The sequence below is a fragment of the Maylandia zebra genome, linkage group LG9 (genome assembly GCF_041146795.1).
Source record: "Maylandia zebra isolate NMK-2024a linkage group LG9, Mzebra_GT3a, whole genome shotgun sequence".
NCBI classification, from domain to species: Eukaryota; Metazoa; Chordata; class Actinopteri; order Cichliformes; family Cichlidae; genus Maylandia; species Maylandia zebra.
This window is the reverse complement of record NC_135175.1, coordinates 20,491,349-20,509,822: the sequence shown is the minus strand read 5'-3', so window position 1 is coordinate 20,509,822 and position 18,474 is coordinate 20,491,349. Positions and strand designations below refer to the sequence as shown.

At 40.9% G+C, this 18,474-nt stretch overlaps 1 protein-coding gene across 5 annotated transcripts; it reads right to left on the bottom strand.

Moving 5' to 3' along the window:
• Positions 1-3,777: 3,777 nt before the first annotated feature.
• mybl1 (v-myb avian myeloblastosis viral oncogene homolog-like 1) lies at positions 3,778-16,659 on the bottom strand. Of its 5 annotated transcripts, none has more exons than XM_076888135.1 (16): positions 16,259-16,659; positions 13,812-13,911; positions 13,535-13,606; positions 13,325-13,417; positions 12,398-12,618; positions 12,118-12,310; positions 11,341-11,415; positions 10,937-11,047; positions 9,932-10,171; positions 9,447-9,839; positions 9,215-9,354; positions 9,017-9,131; positions 8,817-8,933; positions 8,623-8,727; positions 8,279-8,488; positions 3,778-8,174 (listed from the first exon to the last, which is right to left on the bottom strand). In XM_076888135.1, the coding sequence occupies exons 1-16, from the start codon at positions 16,279-16,281 to the stop codon at positions 8,049-8,051; spliced, it is 2,334 nt and encodes a 777-aa protein (XP_076744250.1). In that variant the 5' UTR covers positions 16,282-16,659; the 3' UTR covers positions 3,778-8,048. The 5 variants fall into 5 exon arrangements, with proteins under 5 accessions (XP_076744250.1, XP_076744252.1, XP_076744251.1 ...); XM_076888137.1 differs by having other exon boundaries at positions 9,447-9,821; XM_076888136.1 differs by having other exon boundaries at positions 8,279-8,473; positions 16,259-16,658.
• Between the last annotated feature and the right edge of the window lie 1,815 nt (positions 16,660-18,474).

Below are 18,474 nucleotides of genomic sequence, written 5' to 3'. Positions count from 1 at the left end.
ATGATGATTTCATTTCAGTCCAAACATGCCTCGGTGTACGACTCAGTGCTTAGGCTCCTGTTCATTTTCCTTTGAACACACTGGGCCTCCCTTCTTTCTAATAGGAAGTGTGATTGAGGCCTGCTGAAAGCTTTGCCAAAAGACCAGGGATTGTGCCAGTTGCCCCAGCAACTACAAAGCAGCTCTCAGAAGTTGCATGTAGTCTTTCTTTTTCAGTGGTGCCTCCCAGCCTTGTCCTTGTGGTGGGATCTCTATAGGGTGGGCTGTAGATTACCTTCTGCAGAGGACATAAAATCCTAACTTTGGCCTTGACCTCCACAGGGAAATACACCCCTCCTCCACTTGCTGTTTGATATTCACTGTTGTATAATCCTTTGTTATAAAGGCTGCAGGAGGCAGTCACTCTGGGGCCAGTGTTTGGAGGACATGTCCTGCACAGTGAAGAGTGTAAATGTTACAAAGACAGACAGCTCCACTCGTCCTGTAGCAAACTCTCATTCACAAGGAGAATATTGTAGCGTTTACTGTTAGAGTTTACCTCGAGCCTATGACTCACTTTTATATAGGGTCAAGGAATTATTGTGAATAACTTTGTGATTACTTCTGGAGTTTGACAAAAGAACTGAGTGTATGCACATATATACAAAGTTATTGTAAGTGTAGCTGGATATCGGGTATAAAGTATGGAGGATCAAAACTGTCAAAATCCAAAATAAACAATAAAAAACTTTAATATTTTTAAATGAAATGAAATAAATAAATAAATATGTCTACAAATGCACCAAAAAGAATTGCAAACATTTTTGTCATTTTTAATTTTTACATTAATTATAAAATATGGCAAAATAATTTTTTTTTTTTACAATTTTTTAAAATTAATATAATTGAGCTTAAGTGTCTTATTGGATACATGGCTCAATACATGAGCGGGGCACCAAAAGGAATAGGCAGGAATGCCAGAGGAGCAAAACACCAAGCAGTGGTAGACAGAACAGTGGCCTGAAACTGCAAGACCAAGCTCACCAACCTGTGCACTGCCTGGACTGACTGTAAGAAACCCTATGCCCAGTGCCCCACACATGGATCCTGGATGCCTAGAATAGTACAAGATCAACAGGATCCTAAGAGCCATCCTCAGGAATTCAGTGGGGATGTAGCGAACAACTTCAGAGGCCAGCTTCAAGCCAATAGCATAAGTCACCATCAAGTGTAGGATCTGCCAAGGAGATGGTCTGTCCCCTCTGCTGTTCTGCATAGGCCTGAACCCCCTCAGTGAGATTATTGAAAACAGAATGGAGCGATCATCAGCCACCTCCTCTACATGTGTGATATCAAGCTGTATGCCAAGAGTGAATGAGACATCAATGCACTGATCCATACCACCAGGATATACAGCGACAACATTGGAATGTTGTTCAGACTGGAGAAGTGTAATAGGATGATGACAAAGAGAAGGAAGCTAGTCAGAGCTGAGGGGACTGTAATACCAGAGGACAGCTACAGCTACAGCTACAAGCTACAAGTACAAGTGGTCTGGAAGTCACAAGGTTAAAATGGGACATACCCCCTAGGGTGTTTGGTAATGAATGAGCTAAGGTCCTGTGCGACCTCCATATTAAGGCAGACAAACTGGCGATGGCTAACCAACTGGGCATAGTAGTGGTAGAAAAGCAGAGGAAGATGGCTGTAGTGATAGCTGTAGCTATACTAAGTGATAGCAACATCAGGAAGAAGGAACATGACAAGCTCCAGAAAAACCAAGGGATGAGAGAAGAGCTTGCAAAGTTGTGGAGGGTGAAAGCAACGGTGGTCCCCATGGTAATCGGACCACTCAGTGCAGTGACCCCTAAGCTGGGCAAGTGGTACCAGCAGATCCCAGGAACAACATCTGAGATCTCTGTCCAGAACAGTCCAGAACAGTCCAAGGAAGGATCCTCAAGCTGCCAGGCCTCAGGTAGAGGACCCGATCTTTCACAGAAAGAACTGAATTCTTTCTGTGTTCTGTATTACTGACTGTCATTAAAAGTGTCAGAAGGTGAAAGATGAAAAATTAAAAATAAAGGAAATAAAGATGTGTGAGATAATACTACAAAGGTAAATTGATAAAGAAGCTGAATGAAACATTATTATCATTTTTTTTATTCTTTACATAATTAATACATACATGTATTTTTCCATTAAATTTTTTATTTAGCAGCATCAATCCTCCATACTGTAGAGATAAACTTTCCATTGAAAGTAAGTCATAGCCTGGCAAATCCCCAGTCAAATGTGAGCCTGACTTACCTCACATGGCGCTGACACACACAACAGTGGAAACAGTGACCTATATAGAGTGGAAAGGCCAGTGTCCAATTTTAACACGCACACACACACACACACACACACACACACACACACACACACACACACACACACACACACACACACACACACACACACACAGATACAGTCTCCCGCCTAAAAGGCTCCTATCCCTGTTGTGTTGTGCTGGGTGTCTTTTGGGTGGTGGGGGAGGAGAGGTGGAAGGAGGGGGTAACCGGGGTGCCTGCCAGATGACTGCTCTGTCAGCCCTATAATGGGCTGCCATCTGCTGTCTAGCATACACAAAGGCAAACAGTGTGTGTGAGAGAGTTTGTGCACTCGCTTATGGGTGTGTGCTTAAAGAAAGAAGGCCGAGGAGATTTGGTCAGATGCCTGTAGGCTCTGTTTCATGTCTTTGGTGCACAGGGTAGACCCAAAAATGGACACACACACATACCTTACCTAGTCAAGCTGACTGAATGATAAGAGATACAGAAGGGGGGCAAACGTGCACTGGACATTATACGGTAATTAAATCAGTGGAAACTACAGCATGTGAAGAGAATCTGTATATCTGGGTTAAATGTAATTCATCCAAAAACAGCAATTATATGTTTATTTTAGGTCTATATAGTGTTTCAGTAAGTCATTGTTTCAACTAAATACATGCAGGAGGTACAAAGTGGAAGGGCTGCTGCCAATAACCAATTAAGAAGCAAAGGGTCCCCGACATCTTTCGGCTCATAGTGCGGGTCACGCAATAACAAAAGGCCCTCTTGTACCAGAATGAAAGCAAAGGAGGACAGATTGATTAAGTGGACATGGCGTGCATGTGGCGCTCGTGTGTTTATGTGTACATTGTTTGCATGCATGCGCACTGCCGCTCCTTCAGCATAAGGCAAGTCGTCACATTCTCCCTCCATTTGGGGGGCAATTGAGTGAATGGGCCTGTAAAACCAACAGCCCAAAGGACAAAGGAGCTCAGGGGCATTAAGTCATGGGTGAGTGGGCCCCTTTAGGGCCAGCAGCTGACCCTGTGGAGAGGCCTCTTGTTCTGGTGGAGGGGGCTCGTGTCCCTGGACCCCAGGCCAAGTTGACAGCATCCCAACGTATACATACACACATGACAGAGAGGTCATCTTCAAACCACTCCATGAGTTGTCACACCCAGCCTTCACCTGCTTAGATGTCCACGCTGCATGTGAGGAAAAATTAGAGTGCATGATTAAAGGTGGAATATTTCAATTTCCACTTTCACCATTTAAAAAGACAAAGAAAAAGCTTTCAGTGGCGTTAGTTTTTGGCAAGACGTCAGAGTGTCGCCATGCCCGCTGTGAACGTGTCAGAAAAACTAAGCGATCATCAGAAATCTTTATTATGCAGAAAACAGCATGTAACGTATACTAATTTGCACAAAGGCATTTTGGCAGTTGATGGCAAGTGAAAATGCAAACACAAGAAAGTCAGAATACCTTTAAAATTATCCAACAAATGCATTTATTTAGCCAAATTAAGTACATGGTTACAAAGACAGCTGGCAGGATTTCTATGGTACCTCGATTATGGTTTCAACTGAAAATGCTATATAGTATAACTCAAGTGTTACATGTGTGATTCTCCTGTAAATGAAAGCAAAGTCCAGCATCTTGTGTACTGCTCATGCATAACTACAATAGTATATGACAGCTGCTACTATCCTGTACTTATATGTACTTAATGCCCTTGCAACCTATGATGTTACAATGTCATTAACACACAAACAGATTATCTTGGTTTTAACAAATGGAATGTACAAACCAACACACAGAACATACGACACAAATATATACAGATTAGACAGATCTCAGCCACCCGATCCAAATATACAGTAAACATCTTACAAAGTTGTTTAGTCTGTTTTTAGCGTTGTGTACCATATTCTTCTGATCTTTCCACCTGATTTCCCTGACAAGATTCCCTTCTTATTCTCACTCAAATACTTAATGCAGGATAATCCAGATTATAGCCATTACTGGATCCACTAAAGCAGATGATACAAGAAAAAAAATACATGTAGCTATAGTGTTACTTCACCAGATTATGGAGCTTTTTTTAAAGGATGGTTCGAGAGTGCATTTGTTCTTGTCCATAAGGTGAAATGAGTGAGCAGAGAAACATGTGACATCTCACTCAAGGGTAGTTCAGCAGGATACAAGGAGACAATGGCTGCAGCAGAGATCGTATCTGGATCTTGTACAGATGTTAATAAAAACAGAATGCAATGATTTGCAAACATTTTAAGCCCTATATTTAGTTTAAAATGTCACAAAGATAACAAGACAAAAAAATGTAAATAGAAAGATTTGCACTTATTTTGAACTTGATGCCAACAAGGTGTTTCAAACCAGCTTAAATACTAATACTACATTAGAAAGGTTCATTGTAGTGACTATAGTGACCAAGGCAAATTAGGGAGGCATCCTTCACTTAGTGAGACTGTGTGGGCTAATAGTTCAGTAATAAATGTGATGTCTCCAGAGGACATCAGTGAAGCTGACACTGAAACTAAAATGAAACATCTGACAACCATTTTCAGTGAACGGCTTCTTGCAGTTGCCCACAGTGTATGTAATAAAAAATGGCATTCAAAGTAAGAATAGAAAAAAAATTAATCTAACAATATCCAGAAATACAGCTGCCTGGGCCAAGCTCATTTAAAACGGACTTGGATGAAGGGAAAAACTGTCCTGTGGTCTGACCAATCACAATCTGTAATTCATCTCTGACATCGTGGACAATGTGTTGTCCGGGCTAAAAAAGGGAGACGGATCAATCAACTTGTTATGAGTGTCCAGCTCAAAAAGCCAGATGATATTCGGTTGCATTGTGCACACTGCACGGCTAATATGCGTTTTAATGCTTGGTGATATTGCTCCAAAGAAAGAGGTGAAGAAAGCAGGTGCTAAACTGTCCAGCCCAGCGTTCGGACATGTCATAAAGAAATTAAAAATATGACAAAGAGGACTAGGAGCTGGTGACCACTAAAATCTAAAAATGGGAAAACATTTTGCTTTCAGACTAGTGCACCTGCCTTCCTCATAGTGTTAAAAAAGCAGTAGTCAGTGGTAAACAAGCCCTTGTTTTCACCTTATTTGAAACATATTACTGGCATCAGTATCAAAACATAACATCCAACGACATCTTTGCACTGTTTACAATTAAATATAGGGTTTTAGCAACATATTGCATTCTGCACAGCAGCCCAGCATTTTAGGAGACAGAATTGTAATAACATATGTATTGACCAATATGTATTTTGTGTTTTAGCTCAAAGCCATCTGTCTAAAAATACAAGGTTTTTACGTAGTGCATTTTAAATACACCTTTTGCAGCAAAACAGGAGAAAAGAACATGTGTAAATAAAGCAGCATGATCTTAACATCAGCATTCAAACATGAATGAGCAAACATGAGCAAACATAAGGAAACACCCATCTAACACATACACACACACGAAAAAAGGTAAGAACTGGAACTACATTATGAGAATGAACATTTACATTTAAACAAAGAGGAAAAAAAGTGCAATTAGTCTATGATTAGAGGTCAGAAATGGAGTCCCGCTACCTACATACATCCTATCTATATTTTACAAAATCACACGTACAACTATGCAAAGGTTATTTGCTAGCTCTCGCCTAATCAGGAGAAGAAATTAACATTAAATCAGTTGCAGTGCTTGTTCTTCTAACTTGGAGAAATAAAAAACTGAATGGTTGCCCAATCCTAATTTTGAAAGAAAAAAAGACAATATAATTTCTCAATAATTTCTCTTAAATGTTTTCTTTTAGAAATAAATAAATTAGTAGACATTAAATAAATAAAACCTACAGCCCTCACATAAAACCTAAATCCTTCTCCAACAAAATGCTTGTTGCTGAGCACTAATGATACGAACGTCTGACCAAAACAATGGCGGCCATTCATTCCCTAATAGAGAACTGCTTTAGAGCAAGTGAGAGTTTTTAGGCTGTTTTGGCAGCAAGATTAAACTTCTTCGAAACTCACGGTGTCCGATTTATATTAATATCTAAGCCTTAGAGCTGTCAGATAATAAATAAAACAAACAAAAATAAACATTAAGGTACCCTTCCATTTTTGAGGTTCTTTCACATGTACATTGCAATGAAATACATTCAACCGATGTCTCCACCGACTCTATGGCCTTGGAAAGGAAACGCTGTGTTATAAAAGGAATAAAATAATAATAAAAAAATACCATCACAAGTGCTATCCAGTTTGCCCTCGAAAATACTGCTCCTTTCTCAGCAGCAAAGTCAACTCAATAGTGCAATACTGACAGCTTCCTATTTCCATCCTAAAAACTTCACATGGAGTCCGATTGGCATTCCTCCTTAACATAACACTGCTGTCACAAAAAACATGTAAGTGCATTTTTTTTCTCATTTAAAAATCAATAGTAACATTACACACTCACCAGCCACTTTGTTAGGTACACCTTCCTAATATGGGATTAGACCCTCTTTTGGCTTCAGAACTGTCTTAATTCTTCATGGCGCAGATTCAACGAGGTGCTGGAAACTTTCCTGAGTGATTTTGATCCTTATTGACATGATAGCATCACATAGTTGCTGCAGATTTTCAGCTACATCCCAAAGGTGACTGGATCTGATGGGGTCTGTTGTCTGTGGATCCCATTTGAGTACAGGAAGGCAGGATGGATGCATGATTTCATGTCGTTTACTCCAAATTCTGACCCTACCATCTGAATATTGAGACTCGTCAGACCAGGCAAGATTTTTCCAATCTTTTTTGTACAGTTTCAGGGAGCCTGTGTGAATTAAAGCCTCAGTTTCCTGTTATTAGCTGACAGGAGTGGCATCTGGTATGGTCTTCTGCTGCTGTAGCCCCTCAGCTACATCAGAGGTGCTCTTCTGCATATTTTGGTTATTTGAGTTACTTTTGCCTTCAGTCTGGCCATTTTTACCCATTTTGAATTTTGTATCTGTAAAACCTAGAGAAGGTAGTGATGGAAAATCCCAGCAGATCAGCAATTTCTGAGCACCAACAACCATGCTGTGTTCAGTCACTTAAATCACCTTTCTTCCTCACTCTCACGCTCGGTGTAAACTTCACATCATATGATCATCTTGACCATATGATATGCCTTGCGTTAATGAGCGGTCGAGCAGATATACCCAATAAAGTGGCCAGTGAATGAAGTCTGTACTGCGTCAGTTTACAACCCATGGCGTGATTTCATTGTACACGGGTGTCGGTAAAAAGCTACAAATGCTGCACATACGTGTTTTTTTTATCTGCTAACAGCAGTGGGACAGTTTAGTAAAAACATGCAGGAGGAGATAAACAATGAGTAGCGCTACATCTTATAATGTCTTTCATGTCTTTAAACAATATATTAATAATATACAACTCAGAAGCAGCCGCTGCTGGTGATACACACTATTTCTGCAGCCTACTCTATGTGCAGGTTGATTAAAAGAAAAAGCCTTTTTGTATGTGTACAAAACTGCTCATGACTGCTGGCAAACAGAGAACACTTTGGGCAGTTACCTCAAAATGCGTTGAGAACAAAACCTCTGTATGGACGTCACTGGCAGTGCACTTCTGCTTCAGAAGAAAAATAAAACAATTTGTCTTCACTGGATTGTCTCTTACAAGATTCAGTGGAGGTTTTAGTTGTCGGACAGATGTAGTGCTGCCTGCGTAGTCGAGGGGACGGCTTTAAAGCACAAGCGCCCTTGAGACAGAGGTGGACGGTGGGTAGGGATTCAGGTACTGACGAGCCTGTTCTGTCATGATCAGTTGGTCCTGCGTCTTTCCATAAACCACTGCTTCCCACTCACTCACCTGCACAGAAGGTGATCAGTGGTTACTGTGATTGTCTGTTTCTACCCTTTTCACAGCATTAACTACACATTGACATTAATGACAGTTGTTTTGTTTCGTCATACCTGTGCAGTGTTGTGTTTTGTTGCTTTGTTAGAGGTCGGAAGCTTCTTCGTCCGAGGGCTAGTAAAGTGTTGAGTATGAACGGCGACTCCTAATGAGAGCTCATCTTTCCCAGAAGTCACAGAATGGCCACACTCGTCTCTCTCGGAGATCGGAGAAACCAATGAAGAGCTTGTCAGTAGACCTTCATCTGACACCTGCAACATGGCATTCTTTGAATGGTGCAGGTTTTAAGAAAGCAGTAGATTAAGAGTAATAGTAATTACATGGTATTTATAAAAATACTTTTACTTGGAAAGGGCTCCAGGACCTGAAGCTGATTTGAAGTGTGGTCAGAGAGGCTTACCTGTGCATCGTCGAGCTGGTCTTGGAAAAGTTCAGTATTAATGCTTTCTTTGCCCCAAGGGTCCAGGACAAGAGACTTGCGCACTTTTCTAGCTGGGCCATCCATCTAATTTTGAAGCATCAAAATGAAATAAAATTATTTCTTAGTTTTTTGATGAGGTGTTGAGGTCATGAAGGTTGTATTTCGTGACTTACGTTATGTTTCCACACTCTGTAATCTGGCTGTAAGTCTGCTCTGTTGAAGATGTCTGTTCCGGTCTCTTGCTTTAGAACTTCTCGAATGTCTTCTTCGAGAAAGGCCAAAGGCTGTGGCTGCAAAACAAAAATGGATGAGTATAACCACAAAAAAGGCAGCAATATGTTCACCTGCTTGCACCAGAATTTGGCAAATTTACCTCTCTCTTTAGTGGCCCGTGCATTTTCTCCTGGGCAGCCAAAGCATTTTTGAAAGGAGTGGGTGTCCTCGGAGTTGGAGTCATGACTGTTTTGCAGAATTTAGGAGTCCTGGAACTACATATTTGTAATTGTGATTACACTAGTTTTCTGCAAGCAAAAAGATCTTCTGATATACTGCTTACAGCCGATTCATTTACCCATCATTCTCTTTCTGGTGTTTAGGTGTGGTATCTTTTTGAAGGGGTGTGTTGAGCAGACACCTCTGACCGCACACAGGAGTTGAGGTGAGGGCGGGGTTTTCCAGATTGAGATGCTCTGGCACTGATATGTTGCAGAACTGAGGAGAATGAAGACATGGCATATTAGTCAAATCACTGCATCAGCTGTAATGGGAAGATGTTCTCTGAAGTAAATTATTAAGATAATTACTCGTGACGGGGTAAATGGCAGTGTCTTTATAGGTGTTTTCTTGGGAGAATTTGAAATATTTTCCAAGAAGGAAGAGCAAGTCTTGTCACACAAAGGAGATGGTTCCCCCCTCTCTCTTCTCCTCTTCCTCCCAGTGGAAGCCTGGGTGGGTTTGGATGAGTTAATGGGAGTCAGGGATGTAAGATCTCCCACACCAAATGGAGCACAGTTCCTGTCTTGGCCTAAGTCGGTAGTGGCAGCGTTGACTGGGTAATTCACTGAATTGTACATGGTGCTCTCTTGCAAGATAGTGCTATAGGCTGCCTGGTTGTGCCTGGATGGCGTCGCCGTCTCTGACAAATCAAAACTGGCCACTTCGTTCCATGCGACAGGATCCTGCAGAGCAAAACACATCTACAGTAGATCTTTAATACATTCACAATATTTGGCCAACAAATTTACACAGAGTTATGTTTGTTCTGTGTTCATCTCCATTTGTTACTCACTGAATCAATAAGCTCCATGGTCTCTGCAAATTCTGGTATGGTCTGCAGGGTGGACAGCACTGTGCTGGCCTCTACAGCCAGGAACTTGCTGGGCGAGACAGGAAGCGGTGCTGGAGCTCCCTGCGGGATCTCAGGGCCCTCCCAGGGTCTTCTCTCTGCTTGTTCTTCCAGGCTACTGCTACTCGTGGTTAGCGTGTCATCTGACACACTGTCTGGCCATGCTGGGTACTGCTCCAAACTCTGAGATAGAGGGCAGCAGGGGACGGGTGGGGGTTAAAGACACTGCTGTTAGATCTTTGGCTCGTGCAGCAGAATGGTGTCTGATCTGATGGGTTTGGCAGATGTGGTGTAAAATTATTGCTAATTTGCACGAGTTTGGAAATTATGTGTAGGAAATGGTGGGAAAAAATTGTACAGTATAAAGTCGCTCACTGAAAAGAATAAATGTGAATGAAGTATGAAAACAGTCAGTGCAGACAGAATAGAGACTGAGAATGCTTTAGTCAGAACCAAACTGCGGGCTAAGTGTGGGTATGGTAGGATGGCAGGGAGTGAGGGCTGGAGGGGATGAGGGGGCGGGATCAAGTTTAAAACTAAAATAATGGGCGAGGTGAGGGGTGGGAGCTAGGGGGACTACCAAGCACAGCTTCAGGCCAGTCTGAGTAAGTGGCGAGAAGGGGAAAGTAGTTACTATTGCAACACTACAGCAAACAGGCTACAGACACGCATACATGCCCTCATTCTTGTTTTAGAATATATACACTGCAAAAAGTTCATTAATGAAGGCCAGTTAGAATCAAATGCCAGGATTTTGGACTTAAATAAACTTTTCGATATCAATATATTGTTTTTTCAGATTATGTAACTCGCTATTTATTTCACTTTGACGCGAAGACATATTTAATATAAATATGAGCCTTTTTACAGTGTATGTACTGTAAGCTATTAACACACGCAGGCTATGCTGACTAAGAATGCTAACACACATTCAGTGTGTGTTCTTACACATGAACCTCTGCACTGCACTTGTTGGTGGACTTCACTCTCTGCTGACATAAGCAGCAGTTCAAGCTCCTTAATTCTTTGCTCTCTGTCAGGATCATCCAGGCAGGATGGCTGGAATAAACAAACATCACGGAGGAAAAGGAGGCGAAAGGAAAAGAGGAAAGAGTTACGAGAGTTAAGAAAATCAGGAAAACAAGACATAAACATAAAAACACTGCAACAACAGCACTGACATCGCACACCCTTTCAGCTGTATTTTGTGTTAGGAGAAAAAACAGGACGTTCAAGTTTTTGATTTGAGCTCCAGAGTTAGCAATCACAAGTACAACTACAGAAAGACCAGAAAATAAAGAAGTCAGACATTTTCCCCACTAGCATGCAAAGAAACCTTATAAAAGACTCACTGATATGAAGCTTGAATTTTCAGGAAGACTGTCCATCATGTGCCCACCATGAGGCTCAAATGGAAAACCACCCGTCTGCAAACAGAGCATTACACTTAGCTCAAATAGCGCCAAATCACAACAGCAGTCACCTCATTGTGCTTTATATTGTAAGGTAAAGATCATAATAATACAGAGAAAACACAAACAATAACATGTCTCTTTATGAGCAAGCACTTGGCAACAGTGGGAAGGAAAAGCTCCTTTTTAACAGGAAGAACATCTGGCCGATCCAGACTCAGGGAGGGGCGGCCATCTGCCGTGACAGGTTGAGGGTGAGGGGAGGAAACAGGACAAAAGACACACTGTTGAAGTGCAGTGGTGTATAAACACATAAAGGGGAAGGTGAGTGAAGAAGAAACAGTGCATCATAGGAAGCCTGCAGCAGCCTAAGTCTTTTTCAGCATAATTAAAGGAGGATTCAGGGTCACCTGATCCAGACCTAACGATATGCTTTATCAAAAAGGAAAGTTTTAAGCCTGATTTTAAAAGTAGAGATGTCTGCCGAATCCAAACTGGGAGCTGGTTCCACAGGAAAGAGGCCTGAAAGCTGAAGGCTCTGCCTCTCATTCTACTTTTAAATATCACAAGCCCACAGTCTGAGAATGAAGAGATCGATTGGGGTGATACGGTACTATGAGTTTTTTACAGTTAAATGGGCCCTGATTATAAATGTTGTGTTTGAGGTGAAGCATGTTTTAAGTAAGAGGACAAATGAAACAAAGACTGAGGATGGACCTGGTTTGATGCTGTCATAGCCACAGGGCTGTGGTCACAGTGCTGGGGCTCTGTTGGAGTTGCAGGACACTGCCTGTTGTGGCGTCTCTTCCCATTAGCAGAGGAAGTCTTGCAGCCATCTTGCAGGTACCCCTCATGCTCCACTTTTCTCTTCATGGTGGAATTCCAGTGGTTCTTGATGGAGTTGTCCGTTCTGTTAGGGGATAGCATTGCTAGTGTGACTCACTTACATTACTTAGACAGGAAGCACAAACAGACAGTGTGTGACGCACTACACTACCGTCCAGGAAGAAGCTTAGAGATCTCAGCCCAGCGGTTGCCAAGGCGTTTGTGGGCTTCATAGATGATTCGATCCTCTTCCTGAGTCCATGAAGACTTCTTAACTTCTGGGTTGAGGTGGTTGTGCCAGCGTTCACGGCACTGCTTTCCGATTCTTCCCTGGAGGTGCTTCGCAATCACTGACCAGCGCTTGGGACCATATTTATGTACGAGGTCAATAACCTGCATAAACACCACCACGTGGAGGATATTCAGTAGAAGCACAAGTAAATAAATTCATGGATTTATGAATGAATGGGGTAGGGCCCTAATTAATTCTGCCACTCTATAAACTTGTTCAAAGAGTTCAGATTTCTAAGAGAAGCAGTGCTGTTTAGAAACCTTCACTATAGCAACAGCAGAGCTTGTTTGGCTCTTTCCATCGAGGCTGAGAAATGTTGTGATGTCACTTTTGGCAGGCTAAGCTATAATTGTAAGATCTGTGTTTTTGTTATGATTCCAACATTTCGGAGGAATGACACACCATTCATGACATTCTTGAACAACAGTGATCCATTTAAGGAATGCATCGCTGGTCTAACAGCAGGAAAAGGTCTTCAAGCTTTGCTTTGTAGGGAAAAAAACTAATTAAAAAAGCGGCTGGCTGCTAAACCTCTTACTTGAAGAGACTGTTTTATTACGAATGACGTAGTGGAGAATTTACTTTAGAAAAAAATGAAAAAAAAAACCTTCTTGGCGGGAAGTAAGCATGCACATGTGCACAGCCTGGTTATTCTGAAGCTAAAGGGTACATTACATATTGTGGCACTTGTCTTTGTATTGTGTGTTTTCAACCTGTCTAAACTGCTCTCTCCCCTCTCTGCCATATCATTTACCCATTTTGTCACCAATGTTTCTGCACAAAATAGGGATTCAGAGCTCATCTTACCTTTTGATCCTCCTCCTTTGTCCATGGTCCTTTCACTAGCTCTGGATTGAGCACCTTCTGCCACCGGTGCTGACACTGGCCATCTGTCCTCCCCTGTGATAGAGATACACAAAGAGCAACACCTCATTACAGTAGTAACTGAAAGAGATAAACCAATATGGTGTAAAGTAGTAACATTTTTGTTTAATGAAATCACACAATTGTGCTTACTGGAAAAAGGGTAGCTATTAATTTCCAGGAGTCTGTTCCGTGCTGCTCAACAAGCTTTTTCAGCTTTTCATCCTGAAGAAAAAGAGAGATGGAAAAAAAGCAAATGGTACAGAGCGCGTGTAAGGCATCTTGTTCAGCATTTTCACATAAACACTGTTATACAGTTACCCTTAAAGATGTTTGCGAGGAGATAAAAGCAGAACGTAACATGCAATGCCTCAAGTTAAATCTTTCCAACAAATTCCCAGCTCAGATGTCAGATCTCTGATAAACTTACCTCATCTCGTGACCACTTTACTTTGCACAGTGTCTTTTTATCTTTGCTCTTCTCTTTACTCTCTGGATCTGTGGACTGCAGCTCTTCATCCTCATCATTGCTAAAATATACAAGGCAGTAAAAGAAGAGCACATTTAGACCACAAATGGAGCCCAAGACTGAGGTATGAGGTCAGTGCCTGTAAGCTAATATATTAGACATCAATACATGGACACCAAAGCTGTAAAAAGAAATTACTTGAGAATGGTGTAAGAAGCTTAACTATTACTACAGGATGAAGGCTCAGTGTAATTAAACGGTCTTGTGACCAAGTAGATTTGCCTACTCTTTGCTTTAACTTCATCTGAAAGAAATAAAATCCCTGTTAAAAGAATTAGACTTTAGCAGTGAGTTATGCCAAGCTTTTTAGGGGCAGGATTGAGGAAAAGCAGCAGCATGTACCAAAAGCTGACCACAACTCTTTTGATGTCATAGCAAAATAAATAAACAAATACATTAATAAAAGACAAATAAAAGCAAAACTAAAAGCATCAGTGGGCAATAAACAAGCCTTTGACACATCATATCAAAACTGAAAGCAATGTGTTCTTCGTGTATTGCACAACACTGACTCTGGACATTTTAGCTAACCAAACAAATGAATCAATGAGTTCGTTGATGCGGGGATCTCAGTGTGACTGCATTAGGTCACAGGTCTTGAAGATGTAAAGACAGAAATAACATGTCAATTATAATTATGCACAATAAAGAACACAAAATAGAACTACTGATAATATAAAATGTCAGCACACTGCATTTCAAAATTTTTGCATGCAAAAACCTGCTGCTGGGCACTAAAGTCTTTGCAGTATGGGAGCAGACTTTAATAAATGGAGGAGAAATTAAATTCCTGAACAGCCAGGCTTGTTGTCCTGTAGGAGACCTCTACAACCACACATGCACACACAGGGGGTTGGGGAGTGCTCTCTTGAGGTCTTGTATGAAAATGTGGATGAAAGGTCTTCCTTAGAGTGGAAACTTTAGTATACCAATTGAATTTTGGTATGGCCTGATTCCCTCACAAGAGGCAAGAGAAGTTTGCTGAAAAGGAAGGAGGGGCCTAAGGTGACTGGAGGAAAGGAGGGGTCTGCATCAACAGGCTCTTTCACTACCAGAGCTTTATAAGTGTGTGTGTGTGTGTGTGTGTGTGTGTGTGTGTGTGTGTGTGTGTGTGTGTGTGTGTGTGTGTGTGTGTGTCTTGATGAGGTGGAAGAGGTGTACTGGGGTGTGGTTAGGGGACTGGCAAAGCCGTAACGGTCCAGTTCAAAAAAGTTTAAAAAAAAAAGGGGGTATACTTGCATAACCTCCTGGCATTTATTCACTTTGAAACTGAAGAATATAAAACTATAATTCTAGGTGGCAAGTATAAGAAGCACCATATTTATATTCAGTGTTTAATCCATTAGGAATACATCACCTGTCATAAGCAATGAATATGAAATAATAACTCTGAGTTGTTCTAATTGGATAGAGGACTTTCTCTAAAATAAAATGTAACAAGCGTCACCAAATAGTATACTGATCTACATCCAGTGTTCAAACAATCATGTTGCTGTTGAAGTTTATCCATATCTTAGAACATAATGAAAAATGCCCTTTATAGAGGCTAACAGACCATGGTTACAATTTTAAGGTTTCCTATTTTCCAAAGTCTAAAGGTAGCAGTCCAAACGATGCACGGGGCAGTACTATACTGTTCAAATATTCATACTTACTGGGATGGACTGAGAAAATGTGTAGTACTTTTAGCTTAAGCGATGACTATAATGTCTGATTAACAAAACTGATTGATATGAATAATTTTTAAACTAATTAACCCACATTTTTCACATGGTATACTTATACAGTCTAGAAGCTTTTTCTTCCATTGCCAGAAACCCAAGAGACTTAATGCAAAAATCTGTAATGTATAATTAGAGGACACATGCTATCTGATGTGGAGTTTTTTAGTCGGTGGTTGTTTTTATTTAAATATTCAGAAAAAGTGAATCTGAGCAGTAAAGATGCATTAATCTGGCTGATTTGTCATTGTCTAGTAATGCGTTTTCAAGGATGATGCTGTTACATAACAGCTGTGTGAAACTGGCTTCACATTCACAGAACATTATTTTGAATGCGAAACTTTCAGAAGCATTGCCACCCATTCAAATTAATGCACGTTTCAGGTTGTTTAAGCTATATCTGAAACGTGGATTTTACACTGTCTATACTTTTCATCGGGGTATGTTATTAACTATAGGTGTTATTCATTAACTACTTATTCATAAATCCCATAGGCAGACCTTATTACAGTGCAAGTGTGCAGGTGCACTTGCAGTATAAGCTGTTTATATGAGGCACGTCGTATTAACTGTACACAGGTGCATTGTGTCACGGGAACTGAATAATGAAACACTGCTGGCACCCACCTGCGTGATTTCACGTTGTCCATGACAGCTGGTAGGAGGACTGAAATTCTTCGTAGATGAACCTGTGCTTGGCAGCTCCCTAAAATCCCTCTTTAATAGATGTGTATCCATAGAAAGCGTTGACAGTCATTGCAGGTTTCTTCGGGATCTGGCTAGCAGCGAGCTAACTAAAAGCACAGTTTATAACATATACTTTCTCCGTACAAGTCATATTCACATCTTCCCAGAGAAAGGCGTTGCTATGTCCTCTTCAGATAAAGGCTGTCTTCAAATGCGGACTCGTAACATAAAAACTCGCTATGAAACTGAAGGTGGGCTACTTTTATTACTCGCCGTCCGGGCTGTTTCTATCATAATCTTTCTCTTCTGTACTTCTGTTTGGCGTTATGATTTTTGTCCATCCCGCCGATTCTCGCGCCCAGCCCTCTGCACAGGCGGCCTCGCCCCCGATTGGTCAGAAACGGGGCCGTGACGAGAGGAGTCGGTTCTCGAAACTGATAGGTCAAAAACGAGGACACACTCGCAAGTGATTGGTTAAGAATTTGCAAGCAGTTCTTTCATTGGTTGAGAATCTCAGGAGGCGAATGTTATAGCAGACAACAGTGTTGTCACCTCTTTCAGCAAAATGGGTCTTTTCATTATGACTGTAGTGGCTCAAAGTGGGTTTCGGGACTTTCTGGGGGCCCTTTGGGGACTTTCAGAGGGTTCTGAGGCACACAGCGCGAAAAATCGCACAATGAAAGCGCAAAAGGCTGCATCATCTGCGCCTTTGTGCCATCGTATACCTTCAGGTGAATGCATTTGCGCTGATGTGATGCATTACTATGGTATATTTATTATTATAATTTGCATCTTATATAAGGACAGCAGCAAAACAGTACCATAAAAATTGGTTTTCCACGAGCAGCTCTAAAAACGGTGTTTTGCTGGCATCTTGTGGACAAAACTTAGGATATCGACATACTGCTTGCAGATTTCACTCATATAAAATATAATTAACCTCTTCATATGGGGTTTATTTCAGTGATATGACAATAGTGACATTTCTGTGTTTGTGCAATATGAAAATATTACAACATTTACTGTCACTACCCGTCCGCAGTCCCATACATACTGTTTTTATTATTCATTAAGTATGCCATTTTTATGTAATGTTTTTTTTTTACTTAAGTACAGTGTAAAATATTTTTTTAGAAAGAGAATGTGGTCAAATGAAATTGACTTGGTACCAGGCACATTTTTCTTAAGGGATCAAGCGCCTGAAACACGGACAGTTTGTTGATATTGTAAAAAAAAAAAAAAAAAAATACAGCCACAGGGGGGCGTTTTAAAAACGCACTCCCCTGTTGCGCATGTCCCTAATGGTATGCCCCCCCGTACACCCACGTTTCCCTGCCTGAATGCCACTCCCGTTTTATTTTTTCTCCAAGTTTCAGGCAGGCTCTATCATGTTCGTCCATGGGAGGCCGCTGTTAAATATGATTTATTTGAATAAATAACACTTTGATTTTAAATATTTTAGCTGCATCTTATTCAGAATTATTGCTTCGTATTTACTGAGGGTGAAGAATCATTATTTGGCTGTACCAATCTTTCATATCAGCTCTGAAAATATGGTGTTCTCGCTGTAATGTTGCTCTTTACTAGGCTTATTCTGATTTTTACTGTTGCAGTACAAAAAATATGGTTTTCAGCTACAAAGAAAGAGAAGAGTTTAAAACATACTTTTTAAACATATTTATCAATTATTTATATTTAGCAACACAGAGATGCTGCCTCGGGAGATTTTCAGTCAAAACGTAACTGTCCAAAGGGTTCCTTTGTCGCCACCTAGTGGCTAGTGGTATTTACTGCAAACCAGATTACCCATGAATACTGTTATTACCGATTTTCGTCGCAAACATGCACTTGCTTTATAATCAGCATTTGTTTTATTTTCCCATTTCCCATCTTCTCTGGCCTAGAAGCTTCATATTCAACATCCTTTGTCCATTATCCCGTTTAAAGAGACATAACTTACATTCTTTTCTCTCAGCAGTCTGATTTTCCTCTATTCTCTTAATGATCATCACTATACCCCAGCATGCCTTTTTTATAGATCATCTATTAATCATCTACTTTTCTGACGCCCTCTCTGATCTAAATTCTGCTTTGATCTGTATTACATGTATAGTTGTTGTACTGTACTTGTTGCAATATCTGGATTTTCTGAAGAT

What these genes read in the sequence shown, in the direction of transcription:
- mybl1 (XM_076888135.1), bottom strand. Translation starts at nt 16,281, where the DNA reads ATGGACAACGTGAAATCACGCAG. An exon ending in TCTAAGCTTCTTCCTGGACG is followed by an intron (nt 12,311 to 12,397) that starts GTAGTGTAGTGC and finishes ATCCCCTAACAG; the next exon opens with AACGGACAACTCCATCAAGA. An exon ending in ACGGGCCACTAAAGAGAGAG is followed by an intron (nt 8,934 to 9,016) that starts GTAAATTTGCCA and finishes TTTGTTTTGCAG; the next exon opens with CCACAGCCTTTGGCCTTTCT.